This window comes from Tupaia chinensis, unplaced genomic scaffold, assembly GCF_000334495.1.
Source record: "Tupaia chinensis unplaced genomic scaffold, TupChi_1.0 Scaffold000601_1, whole genome shotgun sequence".
NCBI classification, from domain to species: Eukaryota; Metazoa; Chordata; class Mammalia; order Scandentia; family Tupaiidae; genus Tupaia; species Tupaia belangeri.
The window spans coordinates 838,058-852,392 of NW_006160119.1; the positions used below are offsets into that span (position 1 = coordinate 838,058).

The 14,335-nt window shown below is 49.4% G+C and overlaps 1 protein-coding gene across 1 annotated transcript in view; it reads left to right on the forward strand.

The window, feature by feature from the left end:
* MRPL3 (mitochondrial ribosomal protein L3) overlaps positions 1-14,335 on the forward strand; it is a 33,271-nt gene that overhangs the window by 16,835 nt on the left and 2,101 nt on the right. The window contains exons 6-9 of the mRNA XM_014591589.2: positions 806-866; positions 9,398-9,506; positions 11,516-11,593; positions 13,437-13,514. Of these exons, the coding sequence (XP_014447075.2) occupies positions 806-866; positions 9,398-9,506; positions 11,516-11,593; positions 13,437-13,514 (326 nt within the window). The remainder of the gene's footprint in view (positions 1-805; positions 867-9,397; positions 9,507-11,515; positions 11,594-13,436; positions 13,515-14,335) is intronic.

Below are 14,335 nucleotides of genomic sequence, written 5' to 3' on the forward strand. Positions count from 1 at the left end.
AATTCCAAACTTATATAAACAAAGTATTTTTAAGGGCTTTTTTTGATTTGTCACAAAATCTTAGCTTCTTTTAAATAACATGTTTCCCAAGTACATTTAAAGTACAGTTTTATTTATTTACAACTAGTTTTGTAAATGTTCCATATAAAATTAAGAGGTATCTACACTGGCAGAGTTTTACTATGCCAAATACCAGGCACATCCCAGAAGAACTGTACTGATACAATGACCTCCAGCGCCCACGGCGTCTGGTACGTGTGGGTTTTACATGAATATCATAAAGACTGTACCCTAACCCCACAGGTGAGTTACCTGGGTTCGAGTAATCAAGTTTCCTGGTCTTTTTTAATGGGTGAAAAAATACTTGACCTAGCCTCAGTATTTTTTAAGCGATTCTCCTATTTTGTTTTCCTTATGTGAGATAGAAGATACATCTTAGTTCAGTATACTGTTATTCTCCAGGACAGCCGAGGATCATCAAACGTAGCATTTGCCGGGAAGAGCCTGTATTGTCACAGAAACTGTGGGTTGTGACTGGCGCCACATCAGCCTCCCGGAAGGTACAGCCTGTCAGTCAGGCCTGGTTTGGAATAGTGGTTCGCCCCGGGCCTCGCTGGCCCACACGGGGCTTCAGCCCACCCCTCATCAGTGGAGAGAGACTGTTTTTCAGGTTCGCGTGTGCGTAACTGCACAGGACCGCCTCCTCCGTTTCTGAAGTCTGATAGCAGGCTTCTTGGGTGTAACTCTTGTTTCATGAAGTTGTGTGTGCGGAGATTGACCACCCTCTCTTCTTCTTTTCATGAAGGGACGCCCCTTTTTGCCGCTCACTTCCGCCCAGGACAGTACGTGGATGTCACAGCCAAAACGTAGGTATTTCCGAGGGCCCTCGTCCTTCTGTTTTCTTCAATATCAGAAAAGGACAGTGAGTGAAGGAAGTTCAGTCTTCCAAATCAGTGAATAAAGGATCAATGTCATTCTCACTGAAAATGTAATTTTTGTATGTTTTTGCTATAGGGCACATGCACTCACCAGAGAGAGACCGGGTGGGGGTGGCCATGCCACAATCTCTTCTCCTTGATTGTATTCTTGGGATTCGGGGCATGCTCTGTGCACCCGCGCTCAGCATGATTTCAAGCCGCTGTGCCCAGGACTGAACCACGCAGCCGGCTCTGTGGGGTCCAGCAGCTTCACCTCCATGCCCCTGCTGGCCTGTGGTCCGATTGCAATGTTATGACTACACTCCTCCTCCTTTCCCTTCACAATAGAGCACACACGGGCACCCATGTGAGTCGGGGACAAGTGCCCTCTGCGGATCTGTGGTGCCGTCACCCCTGCTCCTGCAGCCCTCAGCCCCTCAGATCTTGGGACCTATGTGTTGTCAGGCTGACCTGGCCAGGGCCTCCAGGTCAGGCCCACGTGGGCCCCGGCCCCTCAGCAGCACCCTGCCACTGCCCCACAGAGCTGACCCCATTCCGGCTTTTAAAGAGCACTGAGTTGTGAAAGTGCCCCGCAGGCTGCAGCTCTAGAGCTGAGAGGTGTGCTCCTTGTAAGGGACTCAGAGAGGCCTTCCTGCATAGGCTCTCTGAGGGTGGGCCTGCTTCTGTTGGAGACCAACTTCCACTCGGTGGTGGAATCCCGTGAGTAGTGCGAATGGCGTTCCGAGATTATTGTGCAGCCCGGCTACTGGCTCCTCTTCCTAATCTTACCTAACAGTCAAATGAGAAGCACTTAGTACTGTTTGTGATGGGTTGTTTTATCTAAGATTCCTGCAAAGTAACTATAATACATTGTACAACTGTTAAAAGCCTATCAAAAACTGGAAGAAATACTACTACACCTTAGGTTTCTTCATTAGCATAACGTTACTTGTCAGTACTACATAAATGAGATTTCTTCTGTGAAAGTAGTCATCTTTTGGGGCCAGCGGGTGGCATAGTGGTTAAGGCGCTGGACTCCCATGTGGATGATTGTGATTGGAGGCCAGGACCCAGGGACTTGAAACTCAGGCCAGGGGCAGGCGTGTGCGTGCCCACGATCCCAAGAGGAGAGTGGAAGAGAAGAGATTGCAGTTTGGTCATCTCCTTGGGGGTGATTTCTCATTTTCTGTCTCTCCAGTGAGCACATGTGCCCTGTAGCAAAAATCTCTCTCTCAAAAAAAAAAGGAAACAGCTTTTAATATTTAAGTAAGTGTTTGACTCAGTAGAAATCAACATTTGCCTATGTCTTGCTGAAATGCTGACTGAGTCGTGCAGGTTCGGCCATGGAGTTTTCAGTGCTGTGGCCTTCCCGCCTCTGTATCAGCTGGCCTGGAGTTTCAGTGCTGCAGCCTTCCCACCTCAGTCTGCGTCAGCTGGCTCGGGTGGGCAGTTCAGAGCTGGCTAGATGATCTCCTGGAAGCATCTGGGTCATAGAGGAGTGGCTTTTCCAAAACTGCTGGGACACCTCAGCCATTATCGCTGGAACTCCACGAAGTGTACGGAGGAACGGAGTAGAGCGAGTTCATTGTGGTGTGAGAGGAAGCTGAGATCCACGCGTGGTTTTCTCGTGACACTCGTTTTCCCACGCTCATGTGGGAACTTCCGTTGGATCATTGGAATGTCCCTGACCTAGGATCAGCAGAGCTCCATGTACAGCTCTGGTCTGCTCTGGTTATTCCTCATTGCTCTTTGTGCCTCAGTTCCCCTCTGTCACACACCGTGTCTGCAAGGGCGTTCTCTCTAGGGTCCTTCGAAAGTACACAGTTGTCCGTGGGTGCTCAGGGATGGGTTTGTGCTCACAGGGCTGAGCGCGTTTGCCCTGAGAAACTGAGGCTGCCATCAGCCGTTTCCCTGACACAGTCAGGTCCGTTCCACATTTCCACAGCTGTCCTCTGGTTTCACAGCTAGACCACTGCAAAACTTCAGTCCCTCCCTTTTGTTGAACTGTTTTAAAAGGTGCGAAATGGGGCCCACAGGCGGTGCAGTGGTTAAGTGGAGCATCATGTCTTATGTAGAGACTCTTGAGTCTTCTCGGTCCCTTAACTCTGTGGTTCATTTATAGCCAGAGATTTGCTACCCTGTCTTCCATTTCCAGCCCGTTTTCAAAGTTTGAAGCTTCTAGTACGGGCACTAGGGAGACTGTGCAGCGTCCTCCCCAGAGGACTGCAGCGGGAGCGGGCTTACAGGCGGGGCAGTGGCTCTGGCCCTCGCGTGGGAGATAGGGCCTCCTGGACGGCTTGTCACAGATCCACAGCTCCGCCCACGGAGCTTTGGATTCTGTCCTGGGACAGTGCCTGGAATTTGCATTTTTATCACGTTCCCAGGTGATGTCAATGCTGCTGACCCAAGGACACGCTTTTTTTTTTTTTTTAACAGTTGATTTTTAATTTTTTTTTACTTTACATTCAATTACTGAACATCTTACAGTGTACGAAATGGTTTTTCCCAGCCAGAATACAGTTCATATTACTTAAGTAAATGACGTTATGATGCAGTGTGCCATGTACGTTATCAACAGATAACTTCTCACGTTTGTGTCCATTAAATGTTTGTTTTTTCCCTGATCCCCTTCTTCCCACTGCTTACTACCTGCCCCTTCTGTACTTCTCTGTCACCTGCAGTTGCCCTCTTACCACCTGCCCCTTCTGTATATCTCTGTCACCTGCAGTTGCCCTCTTACCACCCCCCCTTCTGTACTTCTCTGTCACCTTCTGTACTTCTCTGTCACCTGCAGTTGCCCTTCTTCCGCCCCCCCCTTCTGTATATCTCTGTCACCTGCAGTTGCCCTCTTACGCCCCCCCCTTCTGTACATCTCTGTCACCTGCAGTTGCCCTCTTACCACCTGCCCCTTCTGTATATCTCTGTCACCTGCAGTTGCCCTCTTACCACCCCCCCTTCTGTACTTCTCTGTCACCTGCAGTTGCCCTTCCTGCTCTCACACCTCCCAGTCTCCCAGTGTCTGCAGAGCGTGGACGTTCAGTGTGTGTTCAGTGGGGACCTGCAGTGCCTATCTCTCGTAGTCTGGCTTGCTCCACCTAGCATGAACTCTCCGTATTCATCTACTGTGCATCAAATGTCAGGGTCTCGCTGTTTTTATGGCTGCATAGTGGTCTGTAGAGTACGTGTGCCACATCTTCTCAATCCACTCTTGTGCTCATGGACATTTTAGTTGATTCCATGTCCTGGCAATTGTGAACAGTGCTGCAGTAAACATGCGTGAGCGGGTGTTTTTCCAGGAGTGAGAACACGGATGTGCAAGTGTTGTTCCATATGTTCTCCACAGGGATGGCTTTATAGTTGACCTTCCCACCAACAGTTAAGAGGGTTTGCTTTTAAAACTACTTTAAAAGCAGGACTAGAGGGTGGCATAGTGGTTAAGGCACTGGATTCCCATGGCTGACCCCTGCTCAAGTCCCGAACCCAGTGGCTTGGAACTTAAACTGGCGTGTGCACGTACATGTGCAAATCCTGAGAGGAGAGTGGAGGAGAAGGGATTGTGGCATGGCCATCCGCCTTGAGGGGTAACCTCCCACTCTCTGTCTGGGGAGTGCATGCACCCTGTAGCAAAACCACCCAACCACCCAACCACCCACCCGGCCAACAAACCAACCCCTGGATGTGGAGGTAGCCCAGGGCTCTCAGTTAAGCCGCTGTTTCTCCCTTTTCCTTTTCTCAACATACAGTTCAGAGGAGCTCTTTTCCTCAAGTCTGGCCAAGTAAAAGCATATCAACATCTGTTTTGAAGCAAGCAAGTTTAATTAATTCCATTTCAGATAACATTGCCAGTAAACGTGGGCCTATTTATCACTCACATTTTAGTTAGCATGGAACCGAAATTGGTTTGTGTAGTAGTTGGCTTCATTATCTCCTGTTAGAATCATCTCCAATTAATCTCTTACTTTTGTAATTTTCTCATGTTGTACTAATCATACTTTAACCGTTAAAATGGATATATTGAGTACTTCAAAATGTTTCACTTTTTACCTTCAATTGTTTGCACCCCAGAGGAATCTTTATTTTACTATAGGGAGGAAAGGGAGGGTGAGAATGATGGGGAACAGCCACTGCCATCCCTCCTTCCCACCTCTCCTCCTGTCGGGCCCCTCAGAGCGTGGGGGGCGGGGTAGAGGAGTAGGGAAGGGTGATGACGGGGCAGGGAAACAGTAGGTGTGGTTATCCCCTCCGACAGCAGGAGAGTGTGGGCAGAGGAGTGGGGAAGGGTGATGGGGGGGAGGGGGGACAGCCCTGTTTACAGCGGGTGTGGTCATCCCCTCCGAGAGCACAGGGCAGAGGAGTAGGGAAGGGTGATGATGGGGGGGACAACCCTGTTTCACAGTCGGTGTGGTCATCCCCTCCGAGAGCACAGGGCAGAGGAGTAGGGAAGGGTGATGATGGGACAGCCCTGTTTCACAGCGGGTGTGATCATCTCCTCCGAGAGCGTGGGGGTAGAGGAGTAGAGAAGAGTGATGATGGGGGGGAGGGGGCACAGCCCTGTTTACAGCTGGTGTGGTCATCCCCTCTGAGAGCTGGGGGGCAGAGGAGTAGGGCAGAGCCCTGTCTCACATCCATGTGGTCATCTGAACGCTGGCTGATTCTGGTGCCCAGGAAGTGCTGATGCTTTAGGCTGTGGTCATGGTGTGATGGCTCGTTCCCCAATCCGTGTCCTTTAAAGACCCGGGGCGTCGGACTGTAGACTGGCAGTAGGTGTAGGATTGTGCTCACGGCAGTCCGCTGGAGCTGTGGAGAGGAGGTGAAGCGAGGAGGTCTCAGGCTGGGGCTGGCCAACGCCGGGTGACAGGACAGCACCTTGTCTTTGTAGTGTTCCTGCTCTTGACTATGCCTTCAACTTCCCTAATGAAAAGTTCTCTTGATGAAAGGTTTGGGTTTGGGGGTCACGGGGTTAGCCTCAGCGTGAGTTCCCAAGAGCGACTGGCGAGGAAGCTGCAATGCAGCGAGAGCAGGAGCACGGTGCTTCCCAGAGAGGGCAGAGGGCAGAGGCCACAGGCAGGGGCAGTCTCGGGGATGGGACCTGGGGACGTTGTCGTAGGACTCATGGCACTCTCCTCATCTCATGAGCAGTCTGTTGTCCCCACAAAGTGTGCCCAGAGGGATGCCACAAAAGGCAGCTCACCCCCCCAAGGTGGGAGATGCGTGACAGCTTTGTCGGCACATGTGTCTGTTGGTGGACCTGGCACACCTGTCGCGACGCAGTGAGGGTGCACGCATGTGTCTGTTGGTGGACCTGGCGCACCTGTCGCGACGCAGTGAGGGTGCATGCGTGTGTCTGTTGGTGGCCATGGCGCACCTGTCGTGATGCAGTGAGGGTGCACACATGTGTCTGTTGGTGGACCTGGCACACCTATCGTGACGCAGTGAGGGTGCACGTGTGTGTCTGTTGGTGGACGTGGCGCACCTGTCACGACGCAGTGAGGGTGCACGCGTGTGTCTGTTGGTGGACCTGGTGCACCTGTTGCGACGCAGTGAGGGTGCACGCGTGTGTCTGTTGGTGGACGTGGTGCACCTGTCGTGATGCAGTGAGGGTGCACGCGTGTGTCTGTTGGTGGACGTGGAGCACCTGTCGCGACGCAGTGAGGGTGCACGCGTGTGTCTCTTGGTGGACCTGGCGCACCTGTCGCGACGCAGTGAGGGTGGACGCCCCCGTGGTGATCGCCGGAAACATAGGGACTGCAGTGCAGAGCAGGAAAGTGCGTCCTCTGTGAGAGTCTCACAGCCCCGTCTTGACTCCTTTTCTCTGTAACATCTTTTCAAACGAAGAGGCACGCTCATTGCGCCTTTGGAAAACCTGGGGCCGAGCACGGCTCACCCGCTCCCCATCGGAGCTTAGCCAGTGCCAGTCGCCCTAGCCTCCCAGCCAGGCCTGCGGGTGAGGCGGACCGCCCTTCCTTTGTAGGCTGGCCCTGGGTGCGGGTGCGTGTGCGTGTGCCCGCCCCAGATCCCAACAGGATGGAGAGATGGGGGAGTTCAGCGTGACCACACTGGGGTGCACTTACACTCTCTAGCAATTAAAGAAAGTAACATTTTTTGTTTTTCTAATTTTCAAGTAATACCTTATTAAAGTCAGTTTTTTTTTTAAGTCACTTGGTTTTTGTTTTTTTGTTTTTTGTTTTTTTGTAAGAGAGATTTTTTTTATAGGGTATGTGTGCTTGGTAGAGAGACTGAGATAGAAAGAGAGACATCACCCCCAAGGGAATGGACACGCCAAAATCCCTTCTCCCTTCTCCATTCTCCTCTCAAGATCTGGGGCATGTGTGCACATGAGTCTGGCATGATTTTCAAGCTACCAGGTACAGGACTTGAACCTTGGTTCACCATGTGGGAGTCCATCGACGTAACTTCTATGCCATCTGCTGACCCCAACACTAGAATTGGTAACATTGTGTTTATTCTGATTTGAATATGGCTTGATTTCAACTTCTCTGCCGTCAGTTCCTAAAGACTGCAGTGGAACGGGGCACGGGAGATGGAGCACGCGTGTAAGTCCTTCCTAGTAACGTGAGCAGTCCATGCTACGGGACCTGGGATATCTTGGAAATGTGCCTGGGTGTGCCAGGTGACTGGCTCATTTGCTTTTGTTTTGTTTTTGTTCTCAAGTGGAGTGACAGGTGAAAGGAGCGGTTGCGACGACACCTGCACCACCCGTGGGGCGGCCGGTGCTCTGTTCTCCCCACTCTGCATGGAGCCCGTAATTTGTCACGCCGTTTGCGTTCTAGCCTTCTGTTTAAAGGTTATTTGTTGAAGACGTTCCCATTGTACACAGCACATCCTCGTGATGCATCCCGGAGCGAGGCTGGAAACAGCGTGTAATTAGCCAACGGATAATTGGTGCTTTCAGGACACCGTTTTCATCTTGTAATCACTTATTCTTACAATGAGCTAAATTCTCTCGTGTAATTTACCTGGCACATTTCTTGTCGGCGTGTGCTCTCACACTCACCCTTTCTAAGTGAACGAGTCAGTTTGACGTTCTGAAGGCACCAGTAAACGTTCTACCGTGTTAGAGTGTGCTGCCGCAAACACGCATGTTTGAGATTAGTGCAGCCAGTCTCTCTGCTTTATTCTTTTAAAGGTTACTTGCTAAACAGTATAGGATCAAATGACTCCTTAGCTATTTCTTTTTTATTTTTAAATTTTTAAAAGTTAATGTCTTTACAAAGTAATGTGTTTTAATTTACTACATGTTAAATTTCTATTTTAACTCTTTGATCAAGAGTAAACATTTTGAGTTTCTTAGTTTTTGCTATAGGGCCTGTGCATTCACAAGAGAGTGAAAGAGCGAGAAAGGCAGAACCCCTGGGTGGGCGGCCCACTGCAGTCCCTCCTCCGGTCCTCTGCGAGTTTTGGCTTGCACATCGGTGCTCCTAGCACAGCCACAGCCATGCAGCCCTCCTTGCAGGACCCAGCACCTGCCGGCCTGAGTGGGAGGGTGTTAGCATCCTTTCCTGTGGCCTTTTGTGTAAATGTCCAGGCAGCGCACTAACAGCACCTTCCTTCGTTTGGGTGAGGGAATATTGCATTAAAAATATGTTGAGATATTATCGGGGAAAGCTGAGAGAAATCACCCAAGAGTACATAGAGAGATGTCCGGTCGGGTCTGGGCACGTCACAGCAGCTGCCGGCACTGGCGCTCCATCATCTGCTGGTGGTGCATGACATTCAGAGACAGACTTGAACAGTGCTCGAGCTGCGATGCTGTGTGCTTTCTACCTGCCTGCCAGAAAATTTCTCTGTTTAACAGAATTTGCAAATAAAGAGATTCCATTTAAACATGAAGTTTTGGATTATTAAGCAATTGTCACACTGATTTTATGTCTCCATTAGCTTCTATTCAGCCCTTAGACCGAGGTCCACCTGGTTTCTTCTAAAATAAAACTTCAGCATTTAGAGCATAATTTTTTTTTTTAGAGGTCTTTTGCTATAGGACGCATGCACTCGCCCGAAAGACAGAGAGAGACAGAGATAGAAAGCGAGAAATCATCCCCGACGGGGGATGGCCACGCCGCAATCCCTTCTCCATTTTCCTCTTGGGATCTTGGATACGCACGCACACGTACCCGGTGTGAGTTTAAGCCACCAAATCCAGGACTCGAACAGTGGTCAACTACGTGGGAGTCCAGCGACATAGCCATTACACTAACTGCTGGTCCCTCCTGTGCCCTCCTCATAGGGTTATGGTGATACAGCTCCCTGTGCCGTTTATGTCACGATCTTGAATTAATAATTTCATATGGAATTAGATTCCATGAAGGGTGTGGGCCAGGACAGGGGTAAAAGAGAGTGCATTTGAGCTTCGCTTTCCCAGTTATTTAGATAGGAAGCTTTGTTAGAACTCGCAGGTACTGTCAGGAGCATGTTCAGTTGGGCGTAGTTTGTTACGTACTTTTCAATGTTTGTCTTTTCAGCATCGGAAAAGGTTTTCAAGGAGTCATGAAGAGATGGGGATTTAAAGGCCAGCCTGCTACTCACGGTCAGACGAAGACCCACAGGAGGCCTGGCGCCATCTCAACTGGCGTAAGTGTGCCTTGGACGGTCTTTGCAGTGGTGAGCAGTCAGCCTCGGCCGTCACTGAGACCAGACCCCGTAGCTTTGCTCTGGCTTCAGATGGGCCTAGTACGAGCACTCTGGTCTAAGTCCTGGCCTCACTCATTTTCCAGAGCTAGACTTGAATCACTTCGTTTTATTGAACATACAGGGGACTTCAAAAAGTTTGTGGAAAGGTGGAATCAGAGTGAGTTTATGGGGCCTTCCCTGCAGCCGAGCGGTCCCTGCCCTGCTGGCATCCCAGCCCTGGGTGCTGGGAAAGCACAACAGGTGCACTCGCAGCTTCTGTGTCAATGTGAATTTTTAAAATTTTTTTCTTTTATTTTTGTTTTTATTTTGCCAAAGGGCAAATGTGTTTGCCAGAGAGAAAGGGGACATGAGAAATCACCCCTGCAACCACTTCTCCACTATCCTCTTGGGATTTGGAGCACACGCGCACACACACGCACCCACACACGCACGCACACACACACACACCTGGGGTGTTTCTCAGGCCACCAGGTCTAGGATTTGAACCATGGAGTCAGCCATGTGGGATCTAGCACCGTAATCACCACACCGTAAATGTGCTGTTGGCCCACAAGCGTGAAATTTTGTACTATCAATGATGTAGAAATCAGTTGTGATGGTTAAGCAGGTCGTAGCTATGAGAACCAAAGCTATCAATGATGTAGAAATCAGTTGTGGTGGCTAAGCAGGTCGTAGCTATGAGAACCAAAGCTATCAATGATGTAGAAATCAGTTATGGTGGTTAAGCAGGTCGTAGCTATGAGAACCAAAGCTATAAAACTCTTCAGAGAACATAGAGGCTAGTAGGTGGCATGGCGGTTAAGACGCTGGACCCCTGATGGCCGACCTGCCTCAAGTCCAGCACTTGGCAGCTTGCTTTCTCACTTTCCCTTTGTCTCTCTCTTGTAAAACTAAAAAATAATAATAAGAAGAAGAAGATTGGGACCAGCAATTAGCGTAATGGCTATGTCGCTGGACTCCCATTAGATGGGAGTCAACCATGGTTCGAGTCCCAGACCCAGTGGCTTAAACTCACGCCAGGGGCGTGTGCGTGTGTGCTCAAGATCCCGAGAGGAGAATGGAGGAGAAGGGATTGCGGCATGACTATCCCCCCTGAAGGGGTGATTTCTCACTTTCTATCTCTCTGTCTCTGTCTTTCTAGCGAGCGCATGTGCCCTAAACCTCTCCAAAAATAAAAAATAAAATAAATTAAAAATAAGATTAAATATTTAAAAAAAGAACATAGGAGTAAACCTTCATGCCCTAGAGTTACGCAGAACCTTAGGTACAAGCAACAAAGGTAAGGCAGATAGATGAGGCGTCATCATAATTGAAGACGTGCTGCAGCCCATACCATCAAGACTATAAAGACAGCCCCAGGTTGGGAGGAAGCATTTGTGAGCCGTGAATCTTACATGAGTATATTAGGTGTTGGTAAAGTCCTGATGCGGTTTTTGCGTAAAAAAAGACACATTGTGACTGTCCCGACAGCCTGATACAATTCTTACAACCAGGAGTAAAATGGATACCTAGTTTAAAAATGGGCAAGGGTTTGAACCGTTTTCCAAAGAAGATGTACAAATGACCGTTGAACGCATGAGAAGACGTGTTTAGCCATTAGGAAAATGCAGAGTAAAACCACAAGGAGGGGCCAGCTGGTGGTGCGGGTTTAAGGCAGCTGGACCCCACAGGGCCTGCATGGCTCAGTCCCAGACCCGTTGGCTTGAAAAGCACACTAGGCACATGGCATGTGTGCCCAGAATCCTGAAAGGAGAACGGAGGAGAAGGGGTTGCAGCATGGCTGCCCCTCACACCCCAAGGGTTGCTTTCTCACTCCCTCACCACCTCCCTGTCTGAGGCCTAGCACAATGGGGGAGTCTTTTTAAGTTTCTATCCTGAGTCTGCACTGGCTTGATCAGCACCATCTTGAGACTGAGCGCAGGCGTGCTAACGCTGGGTGTCTCCTCTAGGATGTCGCCAGAGTGTGGCCGGGAACCAAAATGCCTGGGCAGATGGGCAACGTGGACAGGACGGAGTACGGGCTGAAGGTGAGTCTCCTGCATGACGCCTTCAGAGGCACCGTGCTGTGTGTTTGCCGCAGTCGTGCCAGCAGGCTTCATCGTCCCTGACCAGGGTCCACGAAGCAGTGCACGTGCGGCGGTGTACTCACAGTGTAGTGGTGGTGTTACTTACGGAACATCCACTTTGCAGGTAAGAGCAGAACTGAGTGGTCTGCTGTTGCACCTAGGAGGTTTCAGCCTATTTCTGCGTGGAAAAATTTGAGTCCAGAGCACTAAGAAGAGTGGGCCTTCTATAAAAGGACTCGCATCTCCCTGCGTGTGTGTGGCTTTGCTGTTACAGAACCACAGTGGGAGGGGGAGTAACCCGGTTGTCTAGGGCTGTGAGTCACGTGTCGGGGGTAGGAGTGGTTAAGGTTAGGGAGAGGAGAGGCCTAAAACTAAAGAAATAGTGTGATATACATCCATTCTTATAAAATAGGTGTGTCTATTGTAGAAGGCAGAAGCTTAGCTCAGTACCTCCTAGCTTGAGAAATGTATATGATGCGTAAGTAAAAATAAGTTTATTATAGTGGGGACTATAGAATTATATTTTTACTAAATAGCTAATTTTTTTAAAGAATTATTTTATTTAACTTTATTATTATTATTATCATTATTATTTTCCAGTTCTGAAACACACACAGAGAGAGAGAGAGGGAGAGAGGAAGTGAGAAAGCAAGCCACCAGGTTCGAGACTTGAACCATGGTCGGCCATGTGGGAGTCCAGCGCCTTTAACCACCATGCCACTTGCCGGCCCCAATGATTATTGATCCTCATAACTTCTCCATTCTCTTCTCAGGATCTTGGGCACGCACGCACATGTGCCCAGTGTGAGTTTTAAGCCACTGGGTCTGGGACGCGAACCACAGTCGACTATGTGGGAGTCCAGCGACATAGCCATTATGCTAACTGCTGGTTCCCTAATTTTTTATGTGTGTTCTCATACATGTTTCAAAGTGTAGAAAGCACAAAGAAAATAAACTACCCATAGCAACACCCATATATATATATATATATATATATATCTTTTTTTTAATTTTTGAAAATCAAATTTAAGAATTTTTGTTACGTTTATTCATTTATTTCTTCCATGAGAGAGAGAGAGACAGAGACACGAGCACCCCTGACAGTCTCCACGCCACACCGTCTCCCCAGCTGCAGCCAACCCAGGCCACGGGCACAAGGGGCACCCAGAGTGCTCAGGGCGGGACGCAGCCTGGAGCCCCAGGCCTTCCCTGCGGGTGCAGTCTCCTTACCGCTGCACCACTGGACCCTTTGTGAATTCCAACAGAAGGCTTTCAGACTTCCATCATTAAATCCAGGATTTTCCCTTCTGTTGCCTTTACACTTACGTGGGCGGCCTCCGTTTTCCCTGAGTGTGATTCGGTTTCTGCGGTAGGCTGTTACCAGAGAGGGGCTGCAGTTGAATTTGATTCCCTTCGCCCTGTCAGGTCACGGGAAGAATCGTGGCGTATTTTTCTATGCGAAAATGCGTCACGACTTTGCCCATGACCCAAGGAAGGTTGAATTTCTACGTGTCGTTCTTAATGAAGCCCGCAGAGTTTACAGAGATACCCACGCAGTCTTGATCATTCGTCATGCTTCCACTTACAGAGAGCTCTGTCACCTCATAATCGCACGTGCTATGAACAAGTCATTCACAGGGTCTGAGGATTTCGGTCTTTGTTTGACAGTCTGAGGTGCGAACGTGATCGTGACTTGATAGGCTGCTTCCGCCTTCAGCTTTCAGTAGCGCGTTACTTGTTCAATACACGTGTATTCTCAGATCTTTACTCTTAAAAGTTTGGTTTCCTCTCCTGTTTTCTTTAGGTGTGGAGAATAAACACCAAGCACAACATCATCTATGTAAACGGCTCTGTCCCTGGACATGAAAACTGCTTAGTAAAGGTATGTGTGACTGTCCTGTTGTCCACACGTGTGAACACGGGCCACGTTCTCCCCTGACCCATGATACGTAACATCTCAGCACAGCTGGGCATTAGTGGCTGTGTTTCTCACAAGCTGTGACCCGGTTTCAACCTGTGACCCGGTTTGCCGTCCCCAAAGCTACTGAGGAGGTGCACCAGCAGACGGTCCAAAAGAGGCTTGTGGGTATATTTTAAGAAATTGGAACACCGAAAAATACCTAGTCCATTTAGAGTTGTTAACACACAATGAATATATTTTCCACAAACTATTCGATAAAGGAACTTTATTATTAATAATATCTACCAGAAAAACCTTTGAATTTTAGTGCTTAATACCTGTCTCGAAATCTTAGACTAAGATGGGGCTTAGGGGCCTGTTTGTGGGTTTGTGTTTTAAATGTCTAAACCCTGGAATGTCTTTTTACCGTGATTCTATTTTCCCAGTGATTCAAAGAACGTAAGCGAGCCCCTCACCCACCTTGCCCTGGGTGGGGCAGTGCGTCCTTAACCTCCACTCACCTCTCAGGAGCTTTCACTCTGTCCAGACAGCACAGGGCTGCCAGTCACTTTTTAATATTTTATTAGTAAGGTACTCCTAGGGATGACCCCGCTGTTTAACTGGCTCAAGCTTTTATTTGCTGCTGCTCGGCCTTACTGAAGTGCATGGAGAGCTGAGGAGCTGCTGTCTGCGGCCCAATGTCGTGTGTCTACACTGCCCGCTCCGCCCACCGCCCCGACGTGTGTCTACACTGCCCGCTCCGCCCACCGCCCCGACGCGTGCCCTTGAGTTCCGTTTCTGTT